At 49.1% G+C, this 17,907-nt stretch overlaps 1 protein-coding gene across 1 annotated transcript; it reads right to left on the bottom strand.

The window, feature by feature from the left end:
• Positions 1-8,984: 8,984 nt before the first annotated feature.
• On the bottom strand, positions 8,985-11,832 carry LOC4338277 (cation/H(+) antiporter 19). Its single transcript, XM_015783424.2, has 2 exons — positions 11,490-11,832; positions 8,985-11,370 (listed from the first exon to the last, which is right to left on the bottom strand). Exons 1-2 carry the CDS (start codon positions 11,682-11,684, stop codon positions 9,193-9,195), a joined length of 2,373 nt encoding a protein of 790 aa, XP_015638910.1. The 5' UTR covers positions 11,685-11,832; the 3' UTR covers positions 8,985-9,192.
• Between the last annotated feature and the right edge of the window lie 6,075 nt (positions 11,833-17,907).

Here is a 17,907-nt window from a genome sequence, read left to right as displayed (position 1 = left end):
TGGACCGTCCCCTTCGTTTCCCCCTTTCCTCCTCTCTCTCGGGTGCCGCTCCGCCGCGCCGTTGGTCGCCGGCGGCGACCATCGGGGCGCGGGTGCGCGTCCTCCTCCCGTCGGCCGTGCCGGCGAGGCCGCCCTCGGCGCGCCCTCGCGGCTGCCAAGTGGGCCCGGCCGTCAGCCGCCCGCGCCCGCGGGTGCGGCTGACGCGCGGGACCCACGGCGCCGACCGCCGCCAGCCGCGTGCGCCCGGTCCACCGTGGACCGAGCGGCTGACGCGTGGGCCCCACTTCCCGTGGACCCGGTCCGCGCGCCCGCCCCCTCGGCTGACGCAATAATCCGAATTTTTAATTAAAATTTAAATGAAGAAATTCGTAAATATCCATTTAAAGAGCATATAAACTTCAAATGGCCATATCTTGGCCATTTGAACTCGGAATTGGACCGTTCAAGTCTCTAATTTCTCCTTAAGATGTAAAGAACCCATTTTTGTGCTTTGTTTCTGCTGTTATGTGGAGTTATTTAGTGTTAAAGCCTTTTTCTTTTCCGTTGGTCGTGTAGACGCTGCAGCTTCGGAAGATCCGCTCTTCGTGGAAGTCGAAGCCGTCGATTGGGAAAACGAGCAAGGCAAGACACATCATCTTGATCATATTGAATCCCAGTTTATAAAATTATGTTGATTTAAATTATTGCATTACCGCTTTATTTAAATTCCCGCGTTATCACTGTTTTATTTAGCCATGCCTATTTACCTTTGTTATGACCATATTATTATTGTCATTGTTATTATTATTACCTTGTTCACCCTAGATCAAACAAAACCCCAACTAGTGGACACTCTACTCATGACACCACTAGTTTAATTCTAGGTAGATGCTTCGCAATTTAATTAGGTAACATTAGGAGGTTTTACAACTTTAGACTTTGGGAATTCTCATATCATTTGGACACCATGGAATTGTTGGTTTATGGTGGAATTGGACATACACCTCTCTTCCTCTTTCAAAACCCCTAAAACCTGTTTTCGGTGGGGTTTGGGTGCATGCCAGTTGTGGGAAGTAGCACCCCGGCCACTATAAGGACTAAAGCTCGGGCCTCTGTTGCAAAGCACTACCGTACTTCCACATGTCTAATGGGTAAGGCTTAGTTTGTGGCTCAGTCTAGTCATAAACAAAAGTACACGGATTGGAGATGGATGAAGTCGGGGGTCGATGGACATTCTCCAGGACAAATGAAGGCTACACGAGCTGCGGCCCGGTAGTCGAGATGTCATACGGCGGAGGGTTGGTGCCCAATGCTAGGGGCTCAGTTCTGCCTGCCTGTCCCGGGTATCCCGGCCGTAGGTAGGATTGGGTCGGTACTCTTGTCTAAGGCTAGGATGGGTTGGAAACTATGTCACGTCTTCCGTCCGTATACCGTGGTGGTATGTGGCACGTGGCAACACGTGAGGCAGATGTGTCTTGTGGGTAAAGATGTACACCTCTGATCAGAGTAAATCTATTCGAATAGCCGAGCCCTCGGATATGGGCAAGCCGAGCAATGTACCCAAGTCAGTGTTCTAATTCTTAAAATTTGCTCAACAACTAAAATGTGGAATGGTTGGCCTGGGTTGGCTTAGGACGAGCTGGGACCCAGGGTCGGGTTGCCAGTTCGGTCTGAATCATCATAGGCCTTGGGTTAAGGCAGGTTCGTGTGGGTTCACGGCCTTGATTAATAATATTGGATAGTTCTAGGATCGTGTTTACAAAATGGCCTTGAGCAACCAAATGTCTTTAAATGCTGTTTACTGCAACCCTAACCCTTTATGTTATGATTCCCTTGTACTCCCTTGCATTTATTCTGCATTTGTGGGTGTGTCTTGTTGAGTACGGTGGTTGTACTCAGTCTTGCTCAATTTTCCCAAGCCCAGATGAGGAGTTCCTGGAAGATGAAGGCTTTGGTGTCTAGCTCGTGCCTGCCGTCAAGCGCCTGTGGTCGTCGCCCTAGTCTTCCGCTGTTTTTCGTTGTCTTTGAGTGTGCTGGGCCTTCGTTGCCCATGTAATAATTCTATTTACGCTTCCGCTTGTTAAACTCTGAATTGTATCAACTTTTGGTGTACCTTGCCTCCTGGGACAAGGAATAATACACGCACGTCAGGAACGCCTGTTGGGTGATTTCCGGTCGTGACACTTGCTTTAAAATTCATAAAATAAATCGTCCGAAGAAATTGTTTAATTTAACCTAGACTTGAATCCCTAAATTAATAAATGCAAATAATAATCGGAATCGGCATGTGGAATTTTTCTTGGATTCTACATGTCAAAATATGCTAACAGGATTTTTAGTGGAATTTTCAGAGCCTTGGAAATAATTTTAACCAAATAAAATAAGCAAAGTGCAATATTAAATCCCTAGAAAAATCCTTTTTCCCTTTTCTCTTTTCTTTTTCCTCCTTTTTCCTTTTCTTGGGCCGTCGACCCATTCCTTCCCGCGCCGGCCCGCTTCTCCTCCCCTCCCCGAAGTCCTCCCTCCCTCCCTCTCTCCTTCGGGCGCCGACAGGTGGGGCCCACCTGTCGGTCGTCTCCTACCTCCGGCCGTTGGAGCCGGAGCTCCAACCGCCCGCACCGCCGGCTCCCCACCTCCTCCACTCACACCCACACCCACGTCGCCGCGGCCACTTCACCGCCCACCTTCCCCACGCCTCCCGCAAGCCCGCACGCCCGCAAATGGCGGGGTATTTGAAATTCCCAACCCCACTCTCTCTCCTCCTCCACCTTCCTCACTTCGCCGGCGCAATAGGGCCCCCTCCCGGCCACGACTCGCCTCCCCCGCTCCTATTTAAGCACCTCCGCACCTCCCTCTCTTTTTTTCCTTTTATCGCCGCACTCTCCCAAGCCCTCTATCGCCGCCACGCCGCTCTCCGCTAGCGCCGCCGCCTATCACCGCCTCCGGCCGCCGCTCGCCGCCGAGCCTCGCCGTCGTCGTCTTCGGGTTCACACAGCCGAGGGCTACCTCGTCCACCCCTCCTCCGTCGAATTCCGCCATCCGAGGCCGCCATTCGCCGCGTGCCGGTGAGCCCTTCCGTAGCCGCCGCCGTCGGCCATGGCTCTCGCTCGCCGTGGAATCCCTCTCTCCCTCTAACCCCTCTCATTTCCTCTCTTAGGGTGTCCTGGAGCTCGGCCGCTGTTCGCCGTCGCCCTCCTGTCGCTCACCGTCGCCGTTCGTCGTCGCCTCCTCCCGCGCCGGCCGAACCCCGGTGAGGCGCCCCTCCCCCCTCTTTCCACCTTCCTCTCCCTCCTAGCGCCGAGCCGCCGCCATCCGCCGCCGCCTCCCGCGCCGCCGGTTGCCATCGCCGGCGACAGCGCATGCCGCCGCCGCTCGCCATGCTTGGCCGGCTGGTCGGCTTTGAAGCCAAGCCGAGCCGACCGGGCACCTCGCCCCTCCCCTTGTGACACTGCCCGATGGAGCCCACCAGCCGGCGCCACCTCCCTTCCCCCTTGAGTCACTGACCCGTGGGTCCCGCATGTCAGCGCCGCCCCCACCTTGATGACGTCAGCCCTGGGATGAGTTATTGCGCAATAAATAATTAAGGCTTTTTCTTTTATAGTAATAAACACAGTTTATCTTCTAAAAATCATAACTAATTCATCCGAGCTCCGATTAAGTCCATTCAAGTCTCAGTAAATCAAGAAAAATATATAGAATCCATTAAAAATGGTTTTGTTTCCTGTTTCAGTAGACTTATAGTGTGTTTTGCTTGTGTGCTTTGTTTGTCACGTAGATTTCGGCCGTTTCGTCGATCCGCGGTTTCTTGAAGACGTTGCTGTGGTCTCATCAGTCCGAGAGAAAGGAAAGTCATGCATTACAATTGATCATATTGTACCCAATCTACAAATGTCCCGCATTTCTATTAAATATTGCATTGTTTTACAATATCATGTGGGATGGGTCCTACTACTCAGCCATATATATTTTTACCTGATGCCATTGATAACATGGGTATTAAAATGACTAGATGTTGGTTTAGGAAATGCTTAGCCATGCTTAGTTCAACTAGTACACAAAGGGGGATCACATTAAAGCATAGATTTTGATTATTGGCAAAGCTTTGGTTTAGTGCCACCGTAATGGTGTTAGTTAATTAAAATACACTACATGGTGGGCTGTGGGTGCATGATTTTGCTAGTCGTGCCCACAGCAATTAAGGACCGGTTCGCGGGATGCCCTGGAAGAACTTATCGTACTTACCACAAGCCAACGTGGGCAACGGCTAGGCTTGTAGTGTAGCTTTCCTCTAGCCGACGTACCCAGGCGAGGGTGGGCGTGATGGAGTTGGGTCGACCGGGGTGTCCGATTGATCGGCTTCCGGATTCACCGCGGCACGAAAGGGGGGCTGCCCATTGCCTGTTGGGGACGGGAGCGAACCCTAAGGTGTGGTGCGATCGGTTAGATGGGGTTATGCGAAGGGTCCTGTCACGGCCTCTTTCCAGTATGTCGTGGTGGCATGTCAGCGCACGGAAATGTGTCGTGGGGCTATGTCTTGTGGGTACAGTTGTACACCTCTGATCAGAGTAAAACTATTCGAATAGCCGTGCCCACAGTTATGGGCGGTCAACCAGATTCACCGTGATTAGTCTCACCCCTAGTTAGCTAATGAACTGGTTAGTTCATGTGGTGGTTTGGGCCTGACTCAACGTGGTGTAGCATTGAGTAGTGATTGGTTAATATTGATTAATTACTGCAACTGTGTTGTTGCTTTCAACTACTGCTTTTAAATGCTAGCTTTATGCAAATGAACCTCTAGCCTCCTTTGGTTATACCCTGCATCATACCTTCTCTTTCGGGATGACTTGCTGAGTACAGTAGGTAGTAGTCAGTCTTGCTCTCTTTTCCCCCACACCAGAGTTGAAGTTCTTCTCAGTTGGAGATGTCTCAAAGAGATTGGTTTCGTCGCTGCCGTCAAGGATTGCCTGTGGAATGAAGTCGCCTCGCTGCAGGAGTTTAGTCTTCAGGCTTAGCTCGCTTTTACTTTTTCCGCTGCATTTGTAATCTTTTATATTTTTGTAAGACGTGGATCTGTATGTCAACAATTGTCGTTTGTGTACCCTGGTTGATCCTGGACAGGGGTTTGATGCACATTCAGCTTAGAAATTATGGTTCATGAATTTCTGGGCGTGACATATTCTCCCCTAGAAATGTTGCCGAATAATAAGGCCATAATTTTGACAACGTTTCATAATGATTCAACCCAAAATAATGCCATTAATCTTCTTATTTAACTACTTTCTCAAACCAGGACATTAAGCATGTCCCTATTTCTTGCAAGGAACTTACACAAGAAAAATTCAAAAGTAGTATGCATAAGACATAGAGGCAATTTTATTTCCCCTTGCGAGGAATATGAGCTTTATTATTATTATATTTGGAAGTTGCAATACTCCCCTTAGTAAAGCTTCATCTTTGCCATCAAATGACAAGATTTACAAGATCTTACTCAGTTTGCCTCTTAGTCTACTACGTTTCTTATTGATTTGTAGAATGATGAACCAAGTATAAATATGGTCCACTTTGTCTTAATATTACAACTCTAAAAAAATGACCGTAGTCATATGAAATGGACAACCGGTGCATATGAAATGTGTGATGTCCATCCTACTAAGTTTGCACGCCATGTAATTTATTTCTTGTGCTAACTTTTTAAATTATGGCGGCAAATGTGCATAGCCACTAAAATTGTACTTAGCATTTGTCTTGACAAACTTCTAAAGTTCATCTCAACGTTTGCCAGATACAGTTTTGCATTGTCATGCTCAAAAAGTTTCTCCCATAACACTAAGAGTGTGACATCCCGGCTCAGTGCTTAATAAGATTAATAGAATACTTATAGCAACAAGTTGCAACTTCTTTTCCAGAAGCCGATCTCTAAAGAACTCTAAGGTTAAGCGGGATGGGTGACTGATCGAGAAATTCTTCCCAAGTGTGCACGAGTGAGGACAAAGTGTGTAGAAAAGACTTGTGTTGGTCTGTGAGCGCAGCCTTAGAAAACAATTTCGTTTTTACCGATCACACAAAAACAAATTATCTCTTACTATTTTATTTCTTTCTTGTTAGGATAGGAAACCAATGGAATTTAATCTTATCCTAACTAACCGGCATCAGCCGATAAAATCAACCAACAAAGTATAGTACGAGTAGTTTGTATTTTGGGTTAATTAGATCTATGCCACTGTAAATTTTTGGGTTTTAAAATATACCCATTATAATTTATGTATTTGTAACGATGCCACTATCTTTTGTTTGTAATTGTAATGGTGCAATTAGCATACGTTTTTTTCATGTATTGGACAAAAATACCCACTCTCTCTCCTTCGATCCTGGTGAGCAAATCAAGAAGTTGCAGAGGGCTTTGTTCTACGTCTAACCCTGCTCCTTTCCCAAGCAAGAAGAACATGCCAGTAGCTGAAGCTGCAGTAGCTCATCGCTCAATGTTGCCGGCAAGGGGCCAAAGCCGAAGCCAAGCAGATAGCAAGGTCTCCTCCCGCGTCGTGACATTCATGAGGTGTTCAGAGAGGCCGAGCAGAGCTCGAGTGCGGCGGTGCTTCCAACGGCGAAGTCGAGCAGCTTCCAAATCCGTGGCTGGGAGGGAGCGTGCTCTCTCTCCTCCAAATCCGGTGGAGGCAACGCGTGGAGGCGCGGCTCCAGCGACGGCGGCTGTGGGTGTAGATCCAATCGATGGTTTCCCCGCGCGGCAGTTTCTCCGAGCGCGGTGGCTCAAGTGGAGGATGACCAGAGCTCGAGTGTGTATCTTGTCGGTGGCTTCCTCGCACCTGCAGCTTCCAATCTGCACTTGGCGATTACCGGTGATGAAGTTCGGCAGCGACCACGGCTGGGCAACGACCTAGGGCAGGCAGCATTGAGGAAGCTTGCAGCGGCGGTGAGAGGAAAGAGGAATGAGGCCGGCATGGGGACAGAGACAGAGGTGTGACCGTCGTGGCCGGAGTTCACCGGAAATGGGAGAAAGGGGAGAGTGGAGGGGAAAGGTAGAAGAAAGGGGCAATTTAGTCCAATTTTTTTTTATAACTGCACCAAAAGGGTAAGTGATGGCATATCTTCAAAAGTTATCAAATTGTAATGGCATTGTTACAAATATACAAATTATAATGGCATATTTCTAAACTGGAGAATTTATAATGGCAGTGATCCAATTAACCCTTATATTTTTAGGGTCAGACCGGTGGTGCATTCTAAGCCGGAGTATGAAGATTGGCATCACTATAACTCCATAAGAGCAAGTTTAATAGTATAGCCCATTGCTTACTCTAATTTGTTCCACGTCATTTTTATCAAACTCAACAAGCAGATGATGCAATAAGTGGGCTATAATCTGACGTATCACACATTTATTTTATTCCACATGGGCCCACATATCTTTCTCTTTGTTCTTCTTCTCCACCAGCCCGTCCAAGACAACACAAGAAATCAGATCGATTTAAGATCAAAAGATCAAAACTTGATGTCTAAAAAATCAAATCGAAGCAAGCAAGACCACGAATGAGTTGTGTGATAAATAAAATCACGCATCGTTGCCGCTGGAAGGAGCTGCCGTTCAACATGAGAACAAGCCGATCTCGGCTGGTAGCGCCGGCGAGAAGGCCTTTCACCATTGCTGGCCGTGGACCATGGTCATGCCCTCTCAAACCTCGCTTCCATCGCCATGGCATGAGCCCGTGCATACCACTGCTAGATACTAGTTGGATTCAAGAGGTGCTTACCAGATCTAAGTGTGGAACCAACCTCGAGCGCGGTAGGCACAAGCGTCACCAACCACGGTGAACCATCGGCAACCCAACTCCACACAGTTGATGACGGCGACCCCAGCTCGACAACATCAATCACCATCAGAGGAGCTCCCCGGCGACCGGCGGGTGAATCGTGGACTCATGGTTGCAAACCCGCGACGCTGCATCAACCGACTCATCTCGCAACTCGTGTATGCTACCTGCTGGGCCCACAATTTCTTGGAGCGCGCTTTCCGCCTCGCCCACTAACGTGCTCTCTCTCCTCCAACGCATCATCAAATCTACGTGGAATCGCTATCGCCAGCAATTGGACGCCTATTGTACCTGCTCTAAGAAATGTGAAGCTCTAGACATGGCCTAGGTGATGTAGAATCAGAATTTTTTTGGGTGGCTTGCTAAATAAAGAAAGAATGCCCATGTTCCTCTTCATATTGGACAGTTTGAATTTGATCTTGTTGTACAAATTACTAAAACATGCCTTCAATCTTTGAACTTGTTGACTTCACATTCCAGTTCTAAATCAAAAGTCAATCATCAAGGATTTTAGCCTTTGAACTCATTGAATTCACGGTCTAGTTCTCAATCAAATGTAATCATCTATAGAGAGAGGATCAGAGATTTAGAGGATGTAAAAAGGGGAAGATCATTAACTGATTTGGCCAGTCTCCACCGCACGCGTGCAAAGCTTCAGGGTGAGGCTCAGGAGGCACCGCATCAGAGTCTTAGCTGCTTTGGACTCTGCCACAGCCACCGCAACACCGCCAACGTGTGCCCCGCGCCGCCAACAGAGATGACGGAGATGGCTATAGCGCTCGAAAACCTTACCGTGTGCGTATTGCCACACCAACCACACGAAAATACGTAAAGATGGGTGTATGTGCACCTGGGCTGAGCTTTCTGGGCTTTGGTTTACTGCAGGTAACTATCAAACATTCAAGCTTTCAGGCTAATACCGCTATTTTTTTCCCCGAAAACTCTGGGTATGCCGGTGCCCCCCCCCCCCCGGGGTCCGAGCCTAAACGTTATTGAGAACCCTAAGCGAAAGGAAACAAATTCCAAGTTGATGTTGGGAAGAAAATAAGAAAATGTTAATTTGGTAACAATGGCTATTATTTACCTACAGAATTTAAGGCAAATTTGAGCAGGTTTTATTTGCTCGTCTTGTCAGTGGAGTTCAAACTTAATTTCTTTGAAGTGGTAGAAAGCAATATATATACACTATATTGTGTCAAGTGCTTTCATAAAATTCCAGAACTATTGTATTTTACAAGTGTACAACAGATGTAAAAACACATTGGAGGATCAAGGTCCATCCTCCTGAGGGATGAAAATACGTCTACAATTAAATTGCACTATCATATTACACAATTTGTATTAGTAGAAGTATATGCCTGTTAATTACGACTTACGACTAAGGGCATCACCCTCTACGAGGCCCCGGTGTGTCGATGTCCACGGCGGTGTCCGCGACCTCCTCGACGAGTTCGTAGTGCTCCGCCGTCGGGTCGTACTGCTTCATCACCAGCACCGACGCCACCGTCGAGAAGTCCGGCATCGCCAGGTAGCTCCCCACCGGCCCGAGCTCCGGGCACTCAGCGCTCGGTTCCATCAGCGGCGCGCACGGCGACCCCTGTCCAACGAGGAACAGGTTGGTCGGACCCATCGCCTTGATCGCCTCCACCACGTCCGCCTTCCCTCTGGACGTCCTCTCCTCGTACCGGATGGAGTCGTTCCCGCCGGCGACTTTGCCGCGGAACTCTGCGAGGAACGCATCGTCCGCCGCGGCTTTGTCGTTCGCGCCGCCGCCGCCGGACTCTGGGACGAAGCGTATCACGTGGAGTGCGATGCCCGGGTGCTCGACCATGCGCGTGGCGTAGGAGAGGGCCTCGCGGTCGTCCCGGCCGCCGAAGAAGAGGACGACGATGTTGTAGGACACGTCGCTGGCGGCGACCTGCGCGGCGCCGCCGAGGCCGCGGTCGACGAGGATGCCGACGGAGCACGGCGCGTGGTGGAGCACCCGCTGGTTGATGTGCTGGTACTCGTCGCCGAGGGACTCCATGTGGCCGTCCATCTGGTGGAGCTTGTGGAAGGGGAGCACGATGAGCGCGGCGCGCTTCTGGTGCGCGCTGGTGACCACGTCCTCGTGGATGGTGTGGAGGTCGGAGATGGCCGTCATGGCGCGAATGGACACGTGGCTCAGCTGCTGGTACGTCTCGAACGCGACGACGAGCTGGTCGCCGTCCCCGTTGCGCCGCCGGTTCCAGAACGGCATCCCGTTGCGCCGCGCCTTGTGGACCATGTTGATGGCGGACGACCGCTCCGAGAGCTCGACGAGGTGCATGGCGTACACGGTGATGCCGCGCCGCCGCGTCCCACGCGACGACTCCATGAGGTTGATCATGGTGGGGATGTTTCGCGTGCTGTGGAAGCACACCATCATGCGGAGCTCGTCGTCGGGGTTCGGGCGCTGGACGGCGCGGTTCTTGTACGGGGGGGCGCGCCGCGCCGGCTTGTAGATGGCCATCACCAGCGGCGTGGTGATGAAGGTGTTTATGAGCGCCATGAGCACGAGGATGGCGAAGGTCTCGTCGTTGAGGACGTGCCGGTCCTTGCCGATGTTGAGCACGATGAGCTCCACGAGCCCCTTGGTGTTCATCAGCACCCCGAGCGTCACCGCCTCACGGAGCGGCACACGCACGATGAGCGACGCGAGCACTGTGCCGCCGATCTTGCCGATGCACGCCGTCGCGACGACGAGCACGAGGAGCCCCCACGAGTCCCCGCCCTTGATGGTCAGGACGTTGGTCTTGAGGCCACTCGACACGAAGTAGAGCGGCAGGAAGAGGCCAGAGATGAGGTCCTCCACCTTCTCCAGGAGGACGCCAGCGAAGGGCCCTTCCTTGGGCACGATGATGCCGACGATGAAGGCGCCGAACAGCGCGTGGATGCCGATGGTGTCGGTGATGAAGCCGGCGGCGAGCACGATGGTGAGCGTCGTGCATATGTATAGCTCCTTCACGGGCTCGCCCTCGGGGGATCGCCGCGCCATCCACGAGAGCAGCGGCCGGATGAAGAAGAACGACGAGAGGACGAAGCCGACGCCGCTGAGGAGCACCCAGAGCGACACGAAAGGCGAGCCGGAGCCCGACAACGCGATGGCGAGCGCGAGGAGTATCCACGCGGCGACGTCGTTCACGGCCGCCGCGGACATGGCCATGCGGCCGAGGTCGGTGGTGAGCAGCTTGAGCTCGGCGAGGATGCGCGCCAGCACCGGGAACGCGGTGATGGAGAGGGCGACGCCCATGAAGACGAGGAAGGGCCCCGTGGGGACGCCGCGGTTGACGGTGTTCTGGAGGACGACGGAGGTGCCGATCCCGAGGACGAAGGGGAGGGAGATGCCGGCGACGGCGATGGCGAGCGCGCCAGCTCCCGTGCGGCGGATGGCGCGGAGGTCGAGCTCGAGGCCGACGAGGAAGAGGAAGAAGAGGAGGCCGATGTTGGCGAGGGTGTCGAGCACCGTGAGGCTCTGCTTGGGGAACACCGTGTTGATGAACGCGCTGTTCCGGCCGATCGCGGACGGGCCGAGCATGATGCCGCCCTGAACTCTCCATACCATCAGATCAAACCAAACCCCACGAGAAACCAATCAAAACCTAGCTTCCACGAACACATCGATCGATCGAAAGCGACCAGAATTATTCACAAGAACCGACGTACGATGATCTCCGCGATGACGCGCGGCTGCCGGAGCGGGCGGAGGAAGAAGGCGAGCACGCGGGTGAGCACGACGACGATGCAAATCTGCACGATGGCCAGAGGCAGGGCCGCTTCCAGGGGGTCCTCCCCCTGGAACACGCCGTCCGACGTTGCCTTCATCGGCTTCAAGGCCGCCGCCGCCGCCTCAGGAGCCATGGCCGGCCGTACCGTGCCGTGAGTGGATGTGTGTGGTGTACGTGTCGCGCGCGCGCGATCCGTTCCTCTCCCTCCTACCCTTGATCCCTCTCTAGCCACCTGCCACCTATCTCCAAGGAAGACGGGGAGGGTGGTGGCCAGCAGAAAGACGAGGGAGTGTGCCATTGTGCATGCATCCATATGTGTCTATTTATCGCATATGCTAGTATTTTTAGCCAAGACGATAAGTCATTTGGGCATGCAGCACCTAGGATCAATCAGAACGGTGAGCAGATTACGGCAGGAGGCAACTATGCGACTATGCCGTCGGGCGCCTGACATCGCGCGATATATTTCATGAAACACGTGGTTGCTGCTCTCGGACCCTGTTTGAACCAACGGTTGATGAGTTACTTGAGTGTGCAATATTTTGGTTCTCATTATCTTCTTGTAAGTGGCCAGAAAACTTTTGATGTTTTAGTTAACAAAAATAATTTAATTTGGTACGTTTGTACCTTGCGTTACTAATATCTAGTTTTGAAAGTGCCTATGCAAAGCTTAAAATGTCTCAAGAAAATGCCTATACATACCATGCAGAGTTTATAATACCAAAAGAATACCTCTACGAGATAAAATTTAACAAGACATGCTGAAAAAAAAGCCAACATATCCTATGCACACAGGCCCTCACGTGTACACACGTGCACACCAACTAAAAAATGTCACCAAAAAATCTAGAAAAAATCATACACATACTTTCAATTGTATTACACCTAGGGTTAAAATCTTAACATCAAATTCATTATATTTTAGCCGTAACAAAAAAAAATCTGACAGTTTTAAGGTTGCAATTTTGTCATAATTTTATCTTTTTTTGTTATTCTCTATGTAGAATGAATTTGAAGATGCGACTTTGCATGTAGATGTAATACTATTGAAAGTACATGTATGAATTTTCCTAGAATTTTTTGTGATAATTTTTAGTTGGTGTACACGGTGTGTACACGCGAGGGCCTGTGTGCATAGGATACGCTCCCGAAAAAAAAACACTAAAATATCTTCAGATTTTAAGTTTTCTAGGCAATTAGAACTTCAAGCCTCCATGTTCACCCATTAGAACTTCTTCATGAAATGCATAGCAAATTCCATCGATTAAAACAATAGTTTATGCTACATACCACTCTACAATTAATTAACCATGACAAGCGTGGCATGAAGGTTTTCAAATTTTCTGTAAGAAAAATAGCCCGTCTTATTCAATGTACTGATTCTGAATCTCAACACCTTTGCCTTCTTCGTCTGCAAGAATAGATAGTACAATAATGTACCTAGCGAAAGCAAGAAGCAGCAATCCCTTTTTTTGACAATTTGTATATGTTCATTTTCTTTCAGATTGTTACCATACATATAGACTGATTAGAAGCTTTCATAGCCCAATTTCATATCCATATTAATAAATATATTCTAAAGAATGTTAGCGCATCTCGCAAAACAGGAGGAAGAATACTAGAACACCACAGGAACACATGAAATATCTGGAATAGATTTTGGAATTATCTCTCGCCCAACAAGACGGAGTTGCCGCCACCAATGCCGCCAGGTTCTAGTTCAGTTTGCTAACAGTGGACGGTGTACAGTTATACTTCACCTACCTTCTCTCCTCCGTAGGCACGCCACGACTGGCCCAAGATAGAACAATCGTTACATAGTCCACATCGGCCCGTGATATTTAGATTGTTCTTGTGTGGTTGCTTCTCTTCAGTGAAGGCACCTTCTTGCTGTACCGCTCTGTTCCTCGTCATCTTGATTGCCAACACCTTATTTGACTTCATCTTCGAGGGAGCACATGTTGTAGTCATCGTCACCATAGCCTCCCCAACATCCTCCCTTCCTTGAAAATTGGCTTAACCTCAAGCCAATGCACGTGGGAAACGCACGTGCAAGTCCACCATGTCCTTCCAAGTGACGCCAGCAGCCGGTGCACCTAACCATTGGATTAGCAATTGAACAATCACACAATTATCTTTCTTATAGCAACACAGACTTGCAATGGATCACAAGAAGTCAGCAATTGCTGCTGGATAGTAGGGACAAAGCTCGTGGCGGCCTTCAATTGAGAGACATATCACAAGATGAATGCAGCAGTCTGAAGAAATTACAACTTTAAGCCACATAACCCACCCGCTCTATGATTTGGAAAGGACCATAGTATCGAAAAGTCAGCTTGTGGTTAATTAGCATGATGAACTATAAATGAGCACATAAGGTTGTAACTTCAAATATACCCAATTACTAGGAACTCCATGAAACTCCTCTTTTTGTCAGCATAATCTTTTGTCTATTGCCGGGCTTTGTGTAGGTGCTATTGGATCACTAGGTACATCAAATGTCTGCTATCAACTATACTTCCAGCTCATGCACTAAACAATCTTCCATAGCAATACCAAAATGATGAGCGGGAGCATATCCATATTTAATTTCAAAAGGTGTCTTGTGTACAGCTGAATGGAAGGAATTATTGTACCAAAATTCAGCTAAGTACAATACAACTAAGTTGATCACTTAGAAGGTGCTGAATGGATAAAGCATCTCAAGAAAATCTCTAGGCGTTGATTTACTCTCTCAGTTTGGCCATCTGATTGGGGATGATAAGCAAAACTCATGTGGAGTTTAGTGCGTGATTTTGCAAACAAATACTCCCATGGTTGACTAGTGAATCCTATCAGTTATAATCACCCTAGGCATACCATGTAATTTGTACATATTTTTCATGAATACTGAGGCTACCCCAAAGCAGTAAAAGGATGGGTGAGAGGCAGGAAATGTGCATATTTAGAAAATTTGTCCACTACCACTAATATGCAGTTATATCTCTTAGAAGTGGGAAACCTTCAATAAAATCCATATAGATTACCTGCCAGGCCCCTTCGGGAACATGAAGTGGTTGAAATAATCCATGGTATTTTCACTCTCTCTGGTTCAGCCTGGATACAGATTTGACACTGTTTGAGTTGTGCTTGAACTTGTTTCTTCATTCCTAGCCAGGCAAATAAAAGCTTCACCCTTCTATATGTTACAGGGAAGCCAGAAAGTCCTCCTATATATGGATTGTTATGCAGCTCAGTAATCAACTTCCGCTATAATTGTTTGTTGTCTCCCACCCACACTCTGCCCTTGTATCTAGGAGGCCATTCTGCAGAGTGAAGTGTTGTCTTACTGTGGAGTCAATAGCTAACTCAGACAACAGTTGGGAAGAATAGAGATCTTGTTCATAACTAGTCATAACTTCTTGCAACCACATGAGCGTGCAAGAAGAAATTGCCATAAATTCTACCGACTCCTCTTGATCCTTTCTTTTTTTTGATAGGTCTTGATCCTTTCTTGATAAAGCATCAGCGGCTGAATTGGTAGTGTCCTTCCTGTAAAACAAAATTGTAACTCAAACCCAATATTTAGTAAATGTTATTTCCTGCTAAGGTGTGTGAAGCCTCTTATCTGATAAATGGATCAAGCTATGATGATCAGTCAATATGGTAAACTCTTGATGCTGAAAATAAGGTCTCCATTGCTCTACTATTAGGAGGACTACCATGCACTCCTTTTCATAGGTAGACAATACCCGATTTCTGGGACCCATGGCCTTAGTCAAGAAAGCTATAGGATGCTTATCTTAGGAAAGAACAACACCAATACCTACATCACTAGAATTAGTCTCCACAATGAATTATTTAGAGAAATCAGGAAGAGCAAGCATAGGGGCAAATATTAGAGATTGTTGCAGGCGATGGAGAGCGACTGGAGCGCGGTGAGGTGGTCAAGCCTACCTGGCATGCACACTGGTGGAGAAAATGTCTTTACTCCCGGTTTGTAACCCCGTGTAATCCCGGTTTTCCAACCGGGACTACGAATCCGGGACTAAAGACCGCTATCTTTAGTCCGGGTGAAATAACCGGGAGTAAAGTTGGATCTTTAGAGAGGGAACTTTAGTCCCGGTTGGTAACACCAACCGGGACTAAAGAGAGGGTAGGGGTAGTCCCGGTTGGTCCATTTTCTTTTTATTTTCTCCCAAATCGAGTGCCATGTATATACCTAAATCAAACACCAAATCCCTAAATCAAGTGCCATGCATATACCCAAATCAAAATAACATCCCAAATCATTCACATCACAAATCTTTAAAAAATTACATACAAATCAAATACATCACAGATCGATTATACATCTTAGATCTATGCAATGAATCACAAATTCTAAAAAAATGAATTATACATCTCTCAATCACACATTATCAAAAAAAAAGCCGGAGAGAACCGGCGCGCTGCCGCCTGCTGCCCCGTGTGTGGCCCGGCCGCCGCGCGCTGCCCCTCCGCCCGCTGGCCGCCTGCCCGCCGACGCTGGCCACCGGATGTGAGGAGGAGAGGGGAGGAGGAGGAAGGGGAGGAGGGGGGAGGAGGAGAGGGGAGGGGAGAAGGAGGAAGGAGATCTGAGGGGTAGGAGGAGAGGGGATGATGCAATCTTATCTAAATATCTCGGTGAGGAGGAAGTCTTGTCTGGGACTTAACCGATTAGATATGGGAGAGAAATATTTACTCCTGGTTGGAGTATCCAACCGGGACTAAAGATAGATTTTTAGTCCCGATTGGTATTATCAACCGGGATTAAAGATCTAAATAATCTTTACTCCCGGTTGGTAACACCAACCGGGACTAAAGTGGGTTGGTAGTATCAACTGGAACTAAAGATCTTTGGCACCCTGATATGCCTCTGGCAGGCCATGAACTGGGACAAAAAATGATCTTTACTAAAGATCAAAATTTTTATAACCGGGACTAAAAACAATCTTTAGTCCCGGTTCTAATAAGAACCGGGACTATTGTGGAAAACAGTCGACCCAGCAAAGACCACTTTTCCAGTAGTGGCGGTTGGAGAGCCCGAACCTATCAAGTGCGAATCGGAACATGCGTGACGTGGTCAGGTCACACTCGACATGCTCCCATCCGCACGGCGTCACGTCGGACTACATCCACATGGCCAACACGCCCATTGGGTCAAACAACATCGGCTTGAACATGATTGAACATCGGCTTGACAGCGTCACGTCGGACTACATCCACATGGCCATCACGAGCTATTCAGGGCGTCCCTATCACCTGCCCCTCGAGCATGACCCCTGTGGGCTATCCTTGGGGCACACTAGCCCCCGAGTACGGCTGCTCAGGGCATATCAACCCCCGGGATGCGGCTCCCCGTGGGCAGAGCTCGGGGCACATTCGCCCCCGGGGGCGATGCTCGGGGTACGTTTGTCACCTGCCCCCATGTACATGGGGTAACACAGTAACAAATCAACCCAGTCAAGCTTAGTATTTAATGCGAGGTAACTATACCCACCCAACTTGCAACCGGAACAACACACGACAAGACAACACATGCCAACCTTACGATAAGCCTTCATTACCCTTATGTGGAAAGGGGTGGGCTACTAGGCGGCACTGTTGACTGCCATATGCCGCACGTCTAGCCTATAAATCGTCCAACACTCTCTTCTGACAGCTGGCACATGTCCTGATGATTAGGTCTACCACCAAGAAGCAATATGACCAGAGACACCTAACCCCGTACCGGGGCCCATTTGTAAGAAACAGGCCACTGTGATATCCCCTTGCAACTATAAAAGGAGGACCAAGGTCACTGAAAATGGGAGAGATGACTCTGGGTTAGAGCCGATCCTAGAATGTCTCCATCATCACACAGCATCCATACAAAGAGGAATGAGCTCCCTAGCCTTAGAGGAGAAGTAGACCAACACCTTGTAAACTTTCCAACAAGGAGCTCCACCAAGAACACACGAGTAAGGTATTATGCCTCCAAGTGGCCCGAATCTGTCCAGAAAACACATGCCTCTCTCGTTTCTATTGGCGTGAGCATCACCTTGTTTCCACGCACGCACTCCCTGGTCGAATCTCCAAAGGGGGAGTACTTGCTTCCCCACTAGAGGAGTTCCATACTCCGACAATGACCAGCCCTAGCACCTCCTCGTTCACCAACATCGGCATGGTAGTGTCGGTCGTGGAGGCGACGATGAGCACGAACAATAGTAACATGATAGGCATCACCATTTTAGTTGCCGCGCGAGTGCCGAGGCGACGATGGCGATAGGAGTGCAAGGAGGAAAAGAGAGAGGAGAGTGACACGTGGGTTCCACCTGTTTGATTTAACGAGTCAACCGCAGTCAACCTGCCACGTC

This window comes from Oryza sativa, chromosome 5, assembly GCF_034140825.1.
Source record: "Oryza sativa Japonica Group chromosome 5, ASM3414082v1".
In the NCBI taxonomy this organism is placed as follows: Eukaryota; Viridiplantae; Streptophyta; class Magnoliopsida; order Poales; family Poaceae; genus Oryza; species Oryza sativa.
This window is presented reverse-complemented; position numbering and strand designations above follow the sequence as displayed.